This window comes from Rhinoderma darwinii (genome assembly GCF_050947455.1).
Source record: "Rhinoderma darwinii isolate aRhiDar2 chromosome 1 unlocalized genomic scaffold, aRhiDar2.hap1 SUPER_1_unloc_26, whole genome shotgun sequence".
In the NCBI taxonomy this organism is placed as follows: domain Eukaryota; kingdom Metazoa; phylum Chordata; class Amphibia; order Anura; family Rhinodermatidae; genus Rhinoderma; species Rhinoderma darwinii.
Window position 1 is genome coordinate 46,616 of NW_027461663.1, and position 15,885 is coordinate 62,500.

The 15,885-nt window shown below is 42.1% G+C and overlaps 1 protein-coding gene across 2 annotated transcripts in view; it reads left to right on the forward strand.

Moving 5' to 3' along the window:
- The window catches only part of LOC142671132 (phosphatidylinositol 4-phosphate 5-kinase type-1 gamma-like), an 84,331-nt gene that overhangs the window by 15,826 nt on the left and 52,620 nt on the right, over nt 1-15,885 (forward strand). For both annotated transcript variants that reach the window (XM_075847149.1, XM_075847150.1), the window contains exons 7-8: nt 4,305-4,604; nt 13,698-13,903. In XM_075847149.1, coding sequence (XP_075703264.1) covers nt 4,305-4,604; nt 13,698-13,903 — 506 coding nt within the window. The remainder of the gene's footprint in view (nt 1-4,304; nt 4,605-13,697; nt 13,904-15,885) is intronic.

Sequence of the window (15,885 nt, forward strand, 5' to 3'; positions counted from 1 at the left end):
TCTTAAACACTTTCAAGCGGTCATTAAAAAAATCTAAAGAACAATTTACATTTCACTTTTCACTTCTCTAAAGAGAACTACAATTTCAAGCATTTGACATGTCAGAAGATTTGATCGGTGGGGGTCCGAGCACGGAGTACCCCACGATCACTAAAACAAAGCAGCCGAATCTTTCGGGTTTGATCGGCTTTCCTCGGAAGCAAGCTGTGTACAGACTCATAGACTTTCTATTGAGCCCGTACGCTGCTCTGAGGAATGCTGATCAGAAACGAAGCGGCACAGCGCTCAAGCAAGCACTTCTGCCACTTCGTTTTAGCGATCTGTGGGGGTCTCAATCCTCGGTCCACACCGATTTTAAAACTTCTAAGATGTCACTATATGTCCAGTTTTTTAAAAGTTTAGTTACCCTTTGAATTTCAGTAACTATCTATAATATCTTAAGAAGTTGTTTTAGGCTCTGTTCGCAACGGTGTTGTTGGCTTCATTCACAATGGTAACCACAATGCAGCACCTGATCTGTTGTGCGATGGGTCCATCGGTTTCTGTCAAAGTTTAGTTACTTTGATAGGAAGAATAGCACTCAATACTCCTGGAATTTGCAACAGAGGCTCATATAGCCTAATACCGAAGAGTATGATCACACGCTAAAGTAAAAACTGTAAAATATGGAGCGGTTTTCAAGGGAAAACCATCTCTGATTTTCAGCTGTTTTTAAAGCATCAAACGTTTTTTTTCGATGCGCTACTTTTGGAGCCGGTTTTACTATTGACACCATGAAAAACTGCTCAAATGTCTCAAGAAATAACATGCACTTCTTTTTACGGGGCATTTTTTTTACACGCTATTTTTTCAAACCTCTGCGTAAAAAACAAACCCTGTATGAACAAAATGCCGTTTTTCACCTTGAAATCAATGGGCAAATGTTTTGAGGCGTTTACGCCCCGAAAAACGTCTGCAAACACAGCGTGTGAACATAGCCTAATAGTCCATAGAGTTCAGCAGGATCGGTCCCATGACGAAGAGTCATTTCATCATCGAAGAAGGCTGTGCAACTAGACATCCAATCCCCCGGCAATCTATGGAAATCTCAATCAGTGACTGGGGACCAGAATGTATATTCGTGAGCGTACTCGCATACTGCAGTAAGTACACTGCTAATACTTTTTTGGCCCCCACATAACCCCTTTAATGAGAAGCACCATTTAAACCCACACTTCCAATCTCCGCTACTTAATTAAAACCTCTTTTGCCGATACGCTCTTAGAAAAGTCAATAACACAGAAGTTCATTTACTTTTTCTTGTTGCACTGTGGATGTTTACTTAATGTGCTCTGTAAAATACATGAACAGTACACCTCTGTGTTATTCGTTTAGTTAGATTGTTACAATTATAAGCAAACCCAATCTGACCACATTTTATTAGAAAACCGTGCAGAAATCCAGGTAATTCCATATGTTCACTTTTTCTTGCAACTGTACTAGCTGGGTTTCTGTGAATGGCTTGATCAACCAGTCGTCCAAGTACATTGCCATTAAGATTACCCTTGAGGGGCTGCCAGAACTACGATTATCTTAGTGAATACCCTTGGTGCTGATGCCAATCCATAAGGTAGACCGGTAATCTGTAGGTGCTGTATCAACTGGTTCCACCTGATCATTATAATAAAAAATTTCTTGTCACTTCTTAAAATCGGATTATGCAGGTAGGTGTCCATGAGGTCTAGTGTAGCTATACAGTCGCCTTCCTGAAGGATTGCCATGACCGACTTTATGTTCTCCATCTTGAATATCAAGGGCTGCAAGAACTGATTTTAGGTGCTTCAAATCGATAACAAAAATGTTCTTCTTGCTTGGGAACCACTAAAACAACATAATAGACTCCTAGAACTTGTTCTATAGGAAGCACTTCTTCTGGAGCCCCTCTTTGAAGAAACTGTTGAAGTAGGCGCAAAACTTGTGCGTTGAGATTTCGGTTTATGATGAACCTCTTAGGAGGAGGGGCCAAAGTTCAATGACTTACCCTCCTTCAATGCAAGATCTTTGCCAATCTACAAAAATAAAATAAAACCGCAAGCCTCCCTCTACCTTACTCAGGGTGGGGCTTGGCAACAGAATTCTTTCTTGAAAGCTGAGAGGTCCTTCTTAAAGGATGTTGAAGCGTGTGTTTTTTTTTGTTTTTTTTTTCTGCCAAACCCTGATGGCTTCAATTCTGACGAACGCTCGGAAAGGACCTCCTCTCCCTTGCCCAAAGGAGCCTTTTGTGTTTCTGTTGCTATGGAGGATGTGGAGATGTAACTTCTTTTAGATTCACTAAGGGGGTTCCAGAACCTTTTTGTATTAAAATCTAAATAGTCTGGTCGACTTTGAAGGGTGAGAATCGAAAATGATGCTTTGAAGCCTTGTCCCACAACGGGCGATATTTAATAAAACGAGACTTCTCCACGCCAGTTTCAAGGAAGTTGCAACGTAAATCATTAGGAGCAGACCATTCTTGTTTCATAATCCTTTGAAGACCCGGGTGGCATGGCAGAATCTCTGATGTCTGAGACATTGTTATCCGGCAGAGACTGATCGTATTAAACACCGTCTATGATGCAATTTTCTTTTTTTCTTTTTCCTCCCAGAGACGGATCGATGGACATCTAGAAGCCAAAATCCAACATAATAGAACATGGATAATAATACCAGACACTGGTACGGTACCCCCATGCATTTAAACAGGAAACCCTATACCAGAGAATCTACCACACACTTGCTAAAAGACAATCCTGGGAGCATCGCAGCCATTCTAGTCTAGAGCACCTTTGGAACAACCAGGAACTTGTAGCCAGGACAGTCCTGGCATTTATAGAAGGCGCACAAACCTGTCCTGAATCCAGAGCACCTAAAAAATGACAGGACAATATATTCATGACCAGCACACTCCTACTATGGAAATCAAGCAAAGTCCCTGTCCAGAACACTTCTGGCATTAAACGTTGCACAAAAAACAGTGTGTATACTCTAACAGATGCCCGGCTGCCCGGCAAAGTGTGGTGATCTGGGAATTCTGCAGCCCTTTAAGTGAATGCTGGTGTCTGCAACGTCCCTTCCGATGACGCCGCAGCGCTCAGTGACCCTTCCAGTCCGGGACTGTACCGTCCACTGTAGTGGAAATCTGCCCACACCGTTGAAACCAGGTCCGCAATAAGCTGCTACTTCACACATGAGACCCAGTCCTCTGTGCCACGGCAGCAAGACACTGCTGCTCCAGATTTCAGACCGCTGCCACGATTACTGGACACATCAGAAGATTAGAGCTGAAGGAAAATATTGTGCAACGGACATTCTGAATCCCCAAAAAATTACCACAAAGAAAATAGGGTTTCTATGCTGGGGACAGAAGATACATAATCACTGTCCGTCCGGTGAGAGGTATTTATAGTGGTGTCTCTGATTGGAAGGGGGGTGTTGTTGCTTGCTTAATGTTATTTAACTTGTTAATTATTTAATTATTTTGTCCTCTGTAGGTATTCCCACATCTGTGCTGCATGAGAATGATGAGGAAAATGGTTTAGCAAAACTATTTGCAAAAAGTAACTATGCAGTAGAGTGCATGAGAGGGGAGCAGGCAGTCATGTAAGGATGAACCTGCTCCCATAGAAATGACTAAGCATGGCTATCCTTCCACTAGCATGGGCTCTACTATACACTCTCTGCCTGCTCCCTCCTCACACTCTTACCTGTATAGTTGTTGTTAGTGGAAAAATGGTATCGGGGTATTGTAAAATGTCTAAACTTTATAACCCTATTTTAATAAGAACATTTGCTAACCCCATAAAGAAATAGAATATTCTGTTGCTATGAGCAGAAGATATTAGACGGTGTTCACATCACCGTCTGTGTTCCATTGAGGGGTTCTGTCTGAGGTTTCCGATGGGTTAACCCCTCAGCGGAAAGCAAACGGAAACCTCAGCTTCCGTTTCCCTCACCATTGAACTCAATGGTGACGGAAACCTAGCTAATGATTTCCGTCTGTCACTATTGTGACAGGGTTCTGTCGTTTTGACGGAATCCATAGCGCAGTTGACTGCGCTATTGGTTCAGTCAAGAACAATGGAACCCTGTCGTGACGGTGATGGAAATCATTAGCTACGTTTTAATCAGCATTGATATCAATGGTGAGGGAAACGGAAGCTAAGGTTTCCGTTTGCCTTTGTGTTGAGGGGTTAACTCGACGGAAACCGTGATGTGAACAGGCTCTTTCAAGTACCCCCATAGCTCTTTGTCACCTGAAGTCTTTGTATTGTATTTCATTAAAACAGAACCTGAACCAGAACCCACGAACACTTCTGCCCAAGTTCTACGGTTTGTACTGTGTGCAGTCTGGTGGAAAGAATATCCGTGTTGTGGTCATGAATAATATCCTGCCAAGAGTGGTCCGTATGCATTACAAGTATGACCTGAAGGGTTCCACTTACAAGAGACGGGCATCCAAGAAAGAAAGGGAGAAACGTAGTCCTACGTACAAAGACCTAGATTTCATTCAGGAGTCACCAGAGGGACTGCTCCTCGACAATGACACCTTCAGTGCGTTGGTTAAGACCCTGCAGAGAGACTGTTTGGTAAGTTGTTTGCCAGTATGCTAGATTTCCTGACTACTTTCCTACTCGCTAGTTAGGTTTTCTCAGCTTGCTGGACATTAATCAATCTTTTTTTTTAAAAATGATTCCAGCTTTAAAAGGAAAAACCTGTTCTGCATACTAGAATCTCACTTATGAGACGTGTATTCAGTCGCATGCTGTGAGGGCTCCCACTACTATCCTGCCTTTGTCCTGTCCCTGGGCTGTGCAACAGTCACAGGTGCCACATTTTTACTGCTTACCTTGTAGGAAGTATTCTAAAAAGGACCTGAAGTCCAGCTGCAGCATGATCCGCAAAAACAAAGGCGGTCCAGGCAGCAGAAATTGTGAGGCTCCAGATGGCGCCAATACCTTTGCGGCACAGGCTTCTTAATGCTGCATGGAGGTGGCAGCTAGACTGGAAAAGTTTTCTAGAATCTCTCTTGCTGACGCTCTAGATTACCAGAGTGCTGAAATTACAATGGGGGGAAAGTGTGATGCTGAAGACTAGAGGAAGAAAATGGCGCGGATCTGATCATAGCCAACCCGGAGAACACGCTTCAGCCTACTCTAACTGCTAACATAGACTTAAAGGTTTATCTGGGGACCAAAAATTGCATTGCAATAATATATTTATGTGAAACTAACTAACTTACTAATATACTTTAATTAAAAATTCTGTACTAAATGGTGCCGTTCAAACCTCATGAATTTTCAGTAAGTGCTGGAGCTTTTCTAATAATAATGACACCCCCCCCCCCCCCCTACATGGCCCCATGTGACTGAGCTCTTCATGTGCGGTTCGTGAACATGACCGCAAGGGGCTATCACATGGCCTATTGCTTGAGTCCCGAGCAGAGCATCAGCTAGTGCTTTGCTCGGGAACTACAGCAATGGGGAAACCCCTGAATTGACCAAATATGGCTGTCTGGAGCAGTTCTACAGTCCCGAGCAAAGCGCTAGCTGTTGCTCTGCTCGGGACTCAAGCAATAGGCAATGTGATAGCCCCTTGTGGTCATATTCACGAACAGCACACGAAGCAAGCCCACAGTCACGTGGGGCCGTGTCAGAGTGTCATCATTGTTAGAAAAGCTCCAACACACACACACACACACACACACACACACACACACACACACACACACACCCACCCTGAAGCATTTGACTAAGGTGTGCTTGATGCCTTAAACATCGCTGTACGCTGAGTGGGCACAGTGGGTCCGTACATGCCCACTGCCTGATGGGGGGGGGCCCCACCGTGGCCTGTCTTTCTCACGCTGTTACATTATGGGGACCTTGACATCATCCTTCCAAAAAGCATGAGCGCTCATGCAGGTTACCATCAACAACGATAAAATCCCCTTCTTTCCGGCTTGGTAGGTAGAGATACAAAAGAGAAGACCCCAATTTCAAGATGCCAAAAGGTGGCTGAGAAATCTTTTTCGAAGAAGCTTTAGAGGCGCTCAGCTGGCTGGATCTAAAGAAACACAGACTTTGACATCGTAATGTAGCACAATAAGAAGTACCTTGTTTTCCGTGAATGTCTATTATTTGATAATCTGTTCATCCTATCGGGGCTATTCAAACCCTTCTAAACCCATGGTGAAATATAACCGTGTCATTTGGCAGCTGGACTCTCACACCGCTATAATAATTTTACTGCTATAATACCCTACGTTACATTGCCAGGTTTCAAGGCAGATTTGTGCCTCAGTCTGTCCTGTTAAAGGCAGGCTAGGAACCTTATGGGTCGAGTTTGAAAGGAACTTTGGTACTGTTTTTTAGCTACACTGATAAGATATAATATCTCTTACGAGAATCTCACCCCTAGCACAAGCCACTTCCTAAAACTATGCAAATGGATAAAAAAAAATGGACATTGATATCATGGAATGTCTGAGGCATGTTAAACGGTGTGCCTTTTTATCCCTATGATCCGACAGTGGCCCGCCAACAGGAGACACACCTTTACTAAAGATATTACCTGTACTTTGAATAGATCGTAGATTAGGTCTTCCTTCCATGCTACATACACAGGATATTCTAGGGCAGTGCTTCTCAAACTGTGAGGTGCCCTCTAGCTGTTGGTGTGACACAGGGGAAGCCCTTTTGACAAGTGATTTATAAGTTGCAGTGTCCTCTCTCCGGTTGCACCAATATCTGGTTTAGCAACATAATTGACTTGTTTTGTTTTTATCTTAATGCTATACAAGGTTCAGGAGAACAATGGAATATAAATTTCATTTTGGCACGGACTTTGATCATGGGTGGGGAGACAGCAGTAGAAAAAGTTTGAGAAGCTGTGTGTCCATGAAGGTGAGCGTTCTCATTCACTGGTCTATTCCCTTTTCTATTTATAACTCAAGAATTAGGCAGAGGGGGCAGATACATTTGCTTATATTGCTAAATATTTGCGGAGTATTGCATCCTAATTGCACTGTACATTCCACCCCCGTTTTCCAGAGTGGTCTTTAAAAAAAAAAAAAAAATTGAAAAAAAATCTTATTTGTGGAGAAGGTGCCAAATGTGCCACTGGTACTTATGGCTGAATTTAGTAACCCATTCATAATGGGATGGGCTACGGGTAGACCATTTATCTGCAAACGATGCACCTACTATATTTGGCGTATTACTTAACTGCGCCAGTACCAAGCCATTTTTTATTTTCATTATTTCCGCCTCCCCATCTTCCAAGGGCTGTAAAGAAAATCTAGATATTGTTTGACCTAGTCGTTTGAATGCTTTTTTTTTTTATTTTTTTTTATTTTTTTAGCGCCTTAATCTATTGTACCATTATTGTGTATGTATATGTATGTATATATATATATATATATATATATATATATATATATATATATATATATAATCTTTGAGCGGTAGAATAGAAAAAAAAACAGCAATTCCATTGTTTTTGGTTTTCGTTTTTACGGATGACTAAGGCCTAGTTCACACAGAGTTTTTTGACTGAAAACGGCCGAAAACGTTTCAATGGGAGGTGGAGGCTGACAGATGAACTGTCTCGCGGGAAAAAGAAGCGACATACCCTATCTTCGGCCGTTTAGGTCTCTGACATCCCATTGACATCAATGGGAGGCAGTGAAAGCATATTTCACTGCGTTTTTGCCCGTGGCGCTCAATTGCCGCAGATGAAAATCGCATGCAGGCAGATCAAAATCTGCCTCAAAATTCCAAGCAGAATTTTGAGGCAGAATTTTCTGTCTGCAAAAAACTGTGTGAACATACCCTTACTACTTTTACAAAGGGAAAACTAATTTGTGAGGGCTTGTTTTATGCGGAGCTGTAGTTTTCATACCTAGGTAATGTATAATTGTTGGGGATCCCACCACTGGGAACCCCACTAATCACTAGAACAGGGGTCCCAAACCCCCGGTCCTCCCCTCTGCACGATCGCAGTGCGGAGGATTTTGACTATAGTGGTAGTCATGCATGTCCGCTAGCGCTCCATTCAATATCTATGGGGCCGACAAACAGGCGAGTACAGCGCTTGGCAATATCCGCCTTTCTCATAGAAATTGAATGGAGTGGCAGAGGCCATGCTCAACCGCCACTCCATTCAAAATCCAGAGTTCGGGACCCCCGAGGATAGATAATAAATGTTCTTAGTGGGGAAAACTGCTGCCTCTGGCAGGCCTTAGCAGAATCACAAGATGGCAAACCTGGGAGCTATCATTACCACTGTGATCGCATTGAAGGGGGGCTGATGGAGTGATAGTGTGTGCCCCCCGCTCTATCTAGCTGCTTAGATGCAGCGGTTGATATTGACCGCAGCATCTATGTCGTTACGCGACCAGAATTGGCATTTATTTCCAATCCCGGCTGTTAGTGCAAGATGTCAGCTGTAATGCAGAACGGACACCCGCAGCAAATGTAGCGGGCAATGGCCCATGAACGCCCTGTGCAATGACTGACAGTTATGTCATGGTGTGGCAAGTGGTTAATGTATAATGTTCATGCTTACTCTTATTGATAGACATTTGGAGAGTTAATCATCCATATATACGTGTTTTCTCATGCCACTCCAGTTCTTTATAACTATTTGCCTTGTATTGACATGTTCCCAATTAACGAAATTCTGTTTGCCATTAACCTTTTGTTGGCAATCCATGAAGTGGTATGGGTTACTTTGAAGACCAGTCTGCGGAACCTTATTAAAACATTAGCTGGAAGAAAAAATAAAATAACCGGTTGTTTGAGGAAATTCTTTGTAGGAGAGCATCTAAAACGGAGACCGCTTGTCTTCAACAAGATGAAATGCATAATGCAAATTAGAGGGAAGCACGAGAGGCACTATAAGCCTATATTCTTTAAGTGGCTGAGGACAATAATTTTTTTATGAAAGTTTCCCTATGAAGCAGGGGAAAGAGCAGGACATATGCTTGCAACAATTGCTAGCTCCCAAATTGGTATGTCCTTCGTTACTCCGCTGTGGTCCACAGCCAAGGAGCTAGTTACAGATGTCCTGGTAAAATTGGGTATCTCTTTACAACTTTTGTAAAAATGCATATAAATCCAGGTTGCAAATAACGCCCAAACCTATTTTAACGTATTTGGATTCTATCGCGCTCCCAATGTTGTCATTTGCAGATAGGGCCAGCGTTTGGGTGAATAATGATCTAATCGAGGCATTTGCATTCGGAAGGGGCACATGACAGTCTCCCCCTGTCTCCCCTTCTCTTTGCAAATATCATAGAGCCACTGGCTGCATTTATTAGGGCACACTCTAATATTAATGTTTTTGGTGTGATGGCTTAGAGGAATAGATGGCCATCTGCGATGATGATATGCTGCTTTTATTTGGAGATGCTGGGATGTTGCGTTCACTGTTGAAACATAAGGCCAATACATTGGATTGGCCGTTTACTGGAATAAATCGGAGCTGATGTTACTTGATGCACAACACCTTAAACTAGATTGAGAAACTATACTATTACAGTGTACGTCTACTAATAAATATTTTGGGAATGAGTATCTACGTCATTATTGCGCCATGAGTATGAGCACTTAAATCTAGACTCCCTTATGCTAAAAAATAGGCCAAAAATTAGAGGCTTGGTGTAAGCGGACACGATCTGCGATAGGTTGTACCAACCTCGTTAACCCCTTCCCAACCACTCCATGTAGATTAACGGGCTGCAGCGCTGGTCCTTGTGCCTGCAGCCAGTTAATCTACGTGTGCTCCTAACTGAGCGCACAGGCATTCCCCACAGCCCGGAATCTCCCAGTACGGGCTGCTACTAGCAGCCTTCGTACCGAGGGAACACGTCTGATGGGATCACAGTCGTGATCCCGCCGATTAACCCCTTAAATGCGGCGGTCAATACAGACCGCCGCATTTAAGGAGTTACAACAATATCGGCACCCCGCAGCGACTACGTACGGTATCACGTTGACCCGCAGAATAAAGGAAAAATTTAATTTATAGCCCACGGTGAACGCTGTAAAGAAAACAATAGAAGTTTTTACGGCCTAATTCCACTAAATTCAGCAAGAAACCTGTGGGATCAAAATGCTCACTATACCCCTAGGTAAGTTATTTTAGGACTGTAGTTTCCCAAATGGTATCATGGGGTTTTGGTCCCTCAGTGGCTTTTCAAAAGTGACATGGCACCCTGAAAACCACTGCAGCAAAACATGAGCTCCAAAAGCCAAATGGTTCTCCTTCCCTCCTCTTCCCTGCCATGTGTCCAAACAGCAGTTTTACCACATGTGGGATATTGCCGTGATCGGGAGAAATTGCTTTTCAAATGTTGGGGTGCTTCTTCTTTTTTATTTTTAATGCCTTGTAAAATGTCATCATTTTTACGTCTCATTGGAAAAAATTTAGATTATCATTTTCACGGTCTAATTCCACCCGTTCAGCAAAAAAACACCTTTTATAAATTCCTTGAGGGATGTATTTTGCCAAATGGTGTAGTCCTGGGGAGTTTCCACTGTTTTGACCCCACAAGACCTTTTCAAACCTGACATGGTGCCTAAAATTATAATAAATTATAAATATAATTTATATAATAAAAAGGAGGCCCCAAAATCCACTAGGTGCTCCTTTGCTTCTGGGGCTTGTGCTTCAGTCCATTACCGCACTAGGGCCACATGTGAGATATTTCTAAAAACTGCAGAATCTGGGCAATAAATATTTAGTTGCGTTTCTCTTATAAAACCTTCCGTGTTACTGAAAAATTGGATTAAAATGGATTTTCTAAAGAAAATAATGAAACTTATAAATGTCCCCTCCACTTTGCTTTAATTTCTGTGAAACATCTAAAGGGTTAAGAAACTTTCTAAATGCGGTTTTGAATACTTTGAGGGGTGCAGTTTTTAAAATTGGATGACTTTATAGGGGTTTCTAATATAGAAGGCCCTCAAAACCACTTCACAACTGAACTGGTCCACAAAAAAAAATAGGTTTTGGATATTTTCTTGAACATGTGATAAATTACTGCTGAAGTTCTAAGCCTTGCAACGTCCTGGAAAAATAAAAGGATGTTCAAAAAACGATGCAAACATAAAGTAGATATATGGGAAATAGTAATACTACAAAAAATTGTTACTAATTAACATCTGTTTTCCAAGCGGGTACATTTAAATTTAGAAAAATGCACATTTTTGCACATTTTCTCAAAGTTGGTGTTTTTCACAAATACTGAATTTATCGACCAAATTTTTCCACTAACAAAGTACAATATGTCACGAGAAAACATTCTCTGAATTGCTTGGATAGGCATAAGCATTCCAAAATTATTACCACATAAATGGACACATGTCCGATTTGAAGAAAATCCGCTGCGTCCACAATGCCAAAACAGGCTGTGTCCTGAAGGGGTTAAACAAAATGGATGCCCCAATTGTATATACCGCATAACTCCCCTGCATATATGCTGCATAGCTCCTCTGTCAGCAATTTATTATTTTTCATAAAGTCAACCACATATTCAGAGTTTTGATATGGCGCAAGGGTAACGCTAGCATTAAAGAAGAAACTTCACAAAAAAACAAGAAGGAGGGTGGTCTGGCGGTCACTGACCCAAGAACTTATTACTTAGCTGTCTGGGACTGCTGAACAATTCTTCTAATGCTGTGAACAATATTCCTTGATAATTAATTTTATTTGAAGCTCTAACCGCTCAAATTCACAACTCGCTCTAAACGAATTCCCATAAAATATGATTTATAAGGTATGGAGGAAGATGCAAGGTTTGCTAGGTAGGGGTAAGGACTGTACCCAAGCTCAAATTTAGGTTACGCCATGGCTTCCCGAATTGGCTAGTCTTAAAGGTTTGGGCAGCTGGAAATTTTTAAAGGCATTCGTTGCATCCTACGTATTTAAACCATTCTCTCTGTTAGAGTACGAATTACCTCAACAGTTCTACAAGTATCTTCAGGTAAGATATGTGATTAATAGAGAAATGGCTAATGGAATTAGAACAGTGGCCTATAATCCTATTCTAGATATGGCTGGAAATGTGGAAGGCTCGGCTGGCCTTATCTCTAAATTATACCAGTACCTTCTAATAAAACTACGTGAGCAATGGCAGAATATTGTAGATGAAACTCCACAAATACTGTGAAGCGCACACACACACAGGCTGTCCCATATTTGACACGAAGGGCAGGTACCGTTGAACAACGGAGAAAACCAGCACCCGATGGAACGTTAACTTAAAAGGTTTCGTCGAGGTGTCCGTGTATTTGCCATAAACCATAGCGCAGCATGCTGTGCTATTGCTTCTGGTATTTTTAGCGGAATCTGCGATGGAGGCTCCTAATGAAGCCTCTAATGCAGATGTGAACAGGGTAAGTTTGAAGATCAAGCTGCTTTGGAGCCAGTAAAGGTAGCGATGGCCAGAAAACGTATTGCCGAAAACTGGCTGCACAATTTTCCCTTTAACCAACATAAAGTTAAATGGTTATTAGATCGATGGGGGTCTGACTGTCAGCACCTCTGCGAATCGTCTGATTGAAGGAGCCTCTTTATTGTTTACATGGTTCTCACTTTTTATACCGGCATGCGCCAATACATTTGTAGAGCCTGTGCAAAGTATTGCACCACTGGGGAGGGTTTGTTTGTCTGTTTCTATTATTTCAAAATGCTAAATTTAAATAAAGTACATGATTTAAAAAACTTTCATAGACGGCATCTTTTCAAAAACAAACCCAAGTCCTCAGCACCGCTCCAACTCCATTTCTGTGTTCTTTGGAAATGACCGTTCACCAATGGAGTTCCAAGGCACCAGGATCCTTTAAAACGTAGGTTTTGTTTTTTTTTCTTGCGTAAAAGCAAAAAATAACAGTGAAGTTCGTTTCATAGATGTTGTCTATAATTTTTGACGATTTTTAGTTTAGGTTTTGCACCATGCATAGAAACAGATTGGGGCCGTTTTATCACTGTATTTATATAAGCTTTTTGGAGTAGATAGACTGGAAAAATGTGTTCGGGCTAAACACAATATTTATAAGGCCCATGTGCCACTTTTGGGCAGGGCTTCAGATTCACAATGGTATTCATATCAAAGGTTTTAGATACAAATTTTTATTTTGTCAACGTGGTTTTCTGCCTACGTAAGATTAATGTCATAGATGTATTTCAGAACATTTGTGGGGGTTGTGTGAGCTTAATGGGAGACGCACATTTTTTCCTTGAATAAAGTGGTCATGAGGTAATTTGTGTTCTCCGTCCCTCCTCCACAAGTGACCTTGATCCAAGTGTGACTATGCTTTAATCACACATGCCTTCACCAGCAATATAAAAAAAATCTATTTAGCATATCTATACTGCAGGGAGACTCCCTTTTTGTAGTCCACATAAGTTCAAAAAAATAATTCATCTGCTACTGATGGTTATATATGTCTAACCGCTACTTTGTGAATTGACCCCCTAAAAGACCATGAGAACAGTTAGTGGTAAATATATGGAATCTTGCACTATGGAAAGGATTTATATTTTCCTAATGGTACGGTATGTATGTGGGTGGGTGTCTTGTACTGTTTTGGGGAAGTAGAAAATTATTAATAGTCATGTTTTATTATTTGAAGATCATGAAGCAGAAGTGGCATCTTATTACCTTGATCCGTCCCCAGGTTTTAGAAAGCTTCAAGATAATGGATTACAGCCTTCTTTTAGGCGTGCACAACCTAGAGCAACAGGAAAAAGAGAGGCAAGCGGACGGGGCGCACAGTCAAGCTGATGAAAAGCGTCCAGTGGCACAAAAGGCACTGTACTCCACAGCAATGGAATCCATTCAGGGGGGAGCCGCCCGTGGGGAGTCTATAGATACTGATGACACGTGAGTTACTATATAGAGCATATTCTTCTACAGCATCCACATTTTTCTACAAATGACACCTCCTGAAAAGATCCAGCAGTGTTACATTGTAGAAGGAGAGCAATTTTTGTTTGGTGCAGTGGGCTGGCAGGAGAGCACATCTTTGACTGATGCTTTTTGGCCCGAAGCGGCAGAGCTTCCTCTTCCTCCTTCTTCCTCCTTCTTCCTCCTTCTTCCTCCTTCTTCCTCCTTCTTCCTCCTTCTTCCTCCTTCTTCGGGATATTGTTGTTCCCGGTTACCATATAACCGTTAATATTTGGTTCATTCAGTATATCTGCATGAACCGAATGACGATACAGATGTATCAGTAATCATTTGTCTAGTGCTTTCGCACTTTACATTGACACTTGTTGATTTAAAGTAATTGTGTGTGTAATAGTAGATCTTTTCCTTTACAGTATTAATACAAGTAGAGATCTATGACCCCACTTGTGTAATCGTAAGCACTGGGCTGTTTCTGTAAACTCTGCAATCCTGACCACCTGCACCAGGTACAGAGTGACCAGTTCCAGTGCTATTGGAGCACACTTGTCTATATGGCTACCAAATATCAGCCCTACGCGTTTCTTTACTTTATATATGTGCCTTAAATTTTCAGGGGCCTGCAGAATTAATTTATTAGATCTTCTAGAAGTCTAAGTGCACAATGTAATAGGAGCATTGATTCATTAGTGGCGTGGACATAGATTGCTAGCCGCGATTAGCGGCAGAACACTCCGTCATAAAAGGCAAAGTGCACCCCCCCTGTATGTGCTAACCAATAAGAGGACACCGCACGTAATGCATGTCCCGCCCTGTTTGTAAGTGGCTCGTCCGATACACCCAACCACTGACTGGCTAAGACCCGGCCTCCCCTAGATGAAGTGCGGGGTGGTGATTGGAGTATCGGCGCTGCACTGTGTGACCGTGCATGCTCCATCCCCATCACTGGCATGGATCAGACATAGCGCCAAACCCTCCCTCCACATTAGCGGGGGATGGAGCCATGTCGAGACATATAGTAATCATCCATACAGTGACCTGAATTGTCAATCATAGTTACATCTAGCGGGGGATGCAAATTTTGATAGTGTGTGTAGGCTATTTAGTCTTGTCAGGAACCGATGTACAAAGATTAAACTTAGTTATGTTTATAGTTAAAGCATTCTAGATTCTTTATTTGACTGTCTAATGCAGAGTTATGGAGAGGGTGAGACCGTGTTATGTGAATAATCTCTCCCATCTAAAGGATATAAATAGAGGATGGACCTAGGTCTACACACTTTTTTATATAAAGCTGGTAAATGACAAATAATCATTAATACCCTCCGGGCTTAATGTATTGTCAGTAAATCCGTCTACGTTCCTTTTGAAGTAGGAGTCCGTCAAATCGTGGAGGCAACCTAGACAATCTTAATGCCTCTATAGCTTGTAATGTAATTTCTTCCTCTCTATTGTTGTGCATCTCTCGCATGTGGCTTGCTAGACATGTATCTTTTCTACGGATATTTCCAATGTGATCCAGGATTCTTCTCGTGAATTCCCGGATCATTTTGTCCACGTAATTTTGTGGTCCGGTACATGTTGCCATGTATACAACCCCCTTCTTACAGTTTCCAAATTCCCTGTTCTTGAAAATTTATCCTGTGGCCGCAGTCTGAAATGTATTACTTTTAGTGATGTATTTACGTGCCTTGCAGGATCCACATTTAAATGTTCCCGTTGGTGTGTCGGGCAGCCATCCGATCAGTGGTGAGCACTCGGTAAAATGACTGTGAACTAAACGGTCCTCAAGGTTCTTACCCCTTCTAAATGTGATCAGTGGGTAAGGGGCAGCTGCCTTGTTAAGATCTCAGCAGTTAAAATCCGCCAGAACTTTTGAAATATGGTCCTGATCTCCCTATATCTATTATCATAAGTTCCCACTATTCTGATCGGGGCTGGTACCTCCCCCACCATAAGTT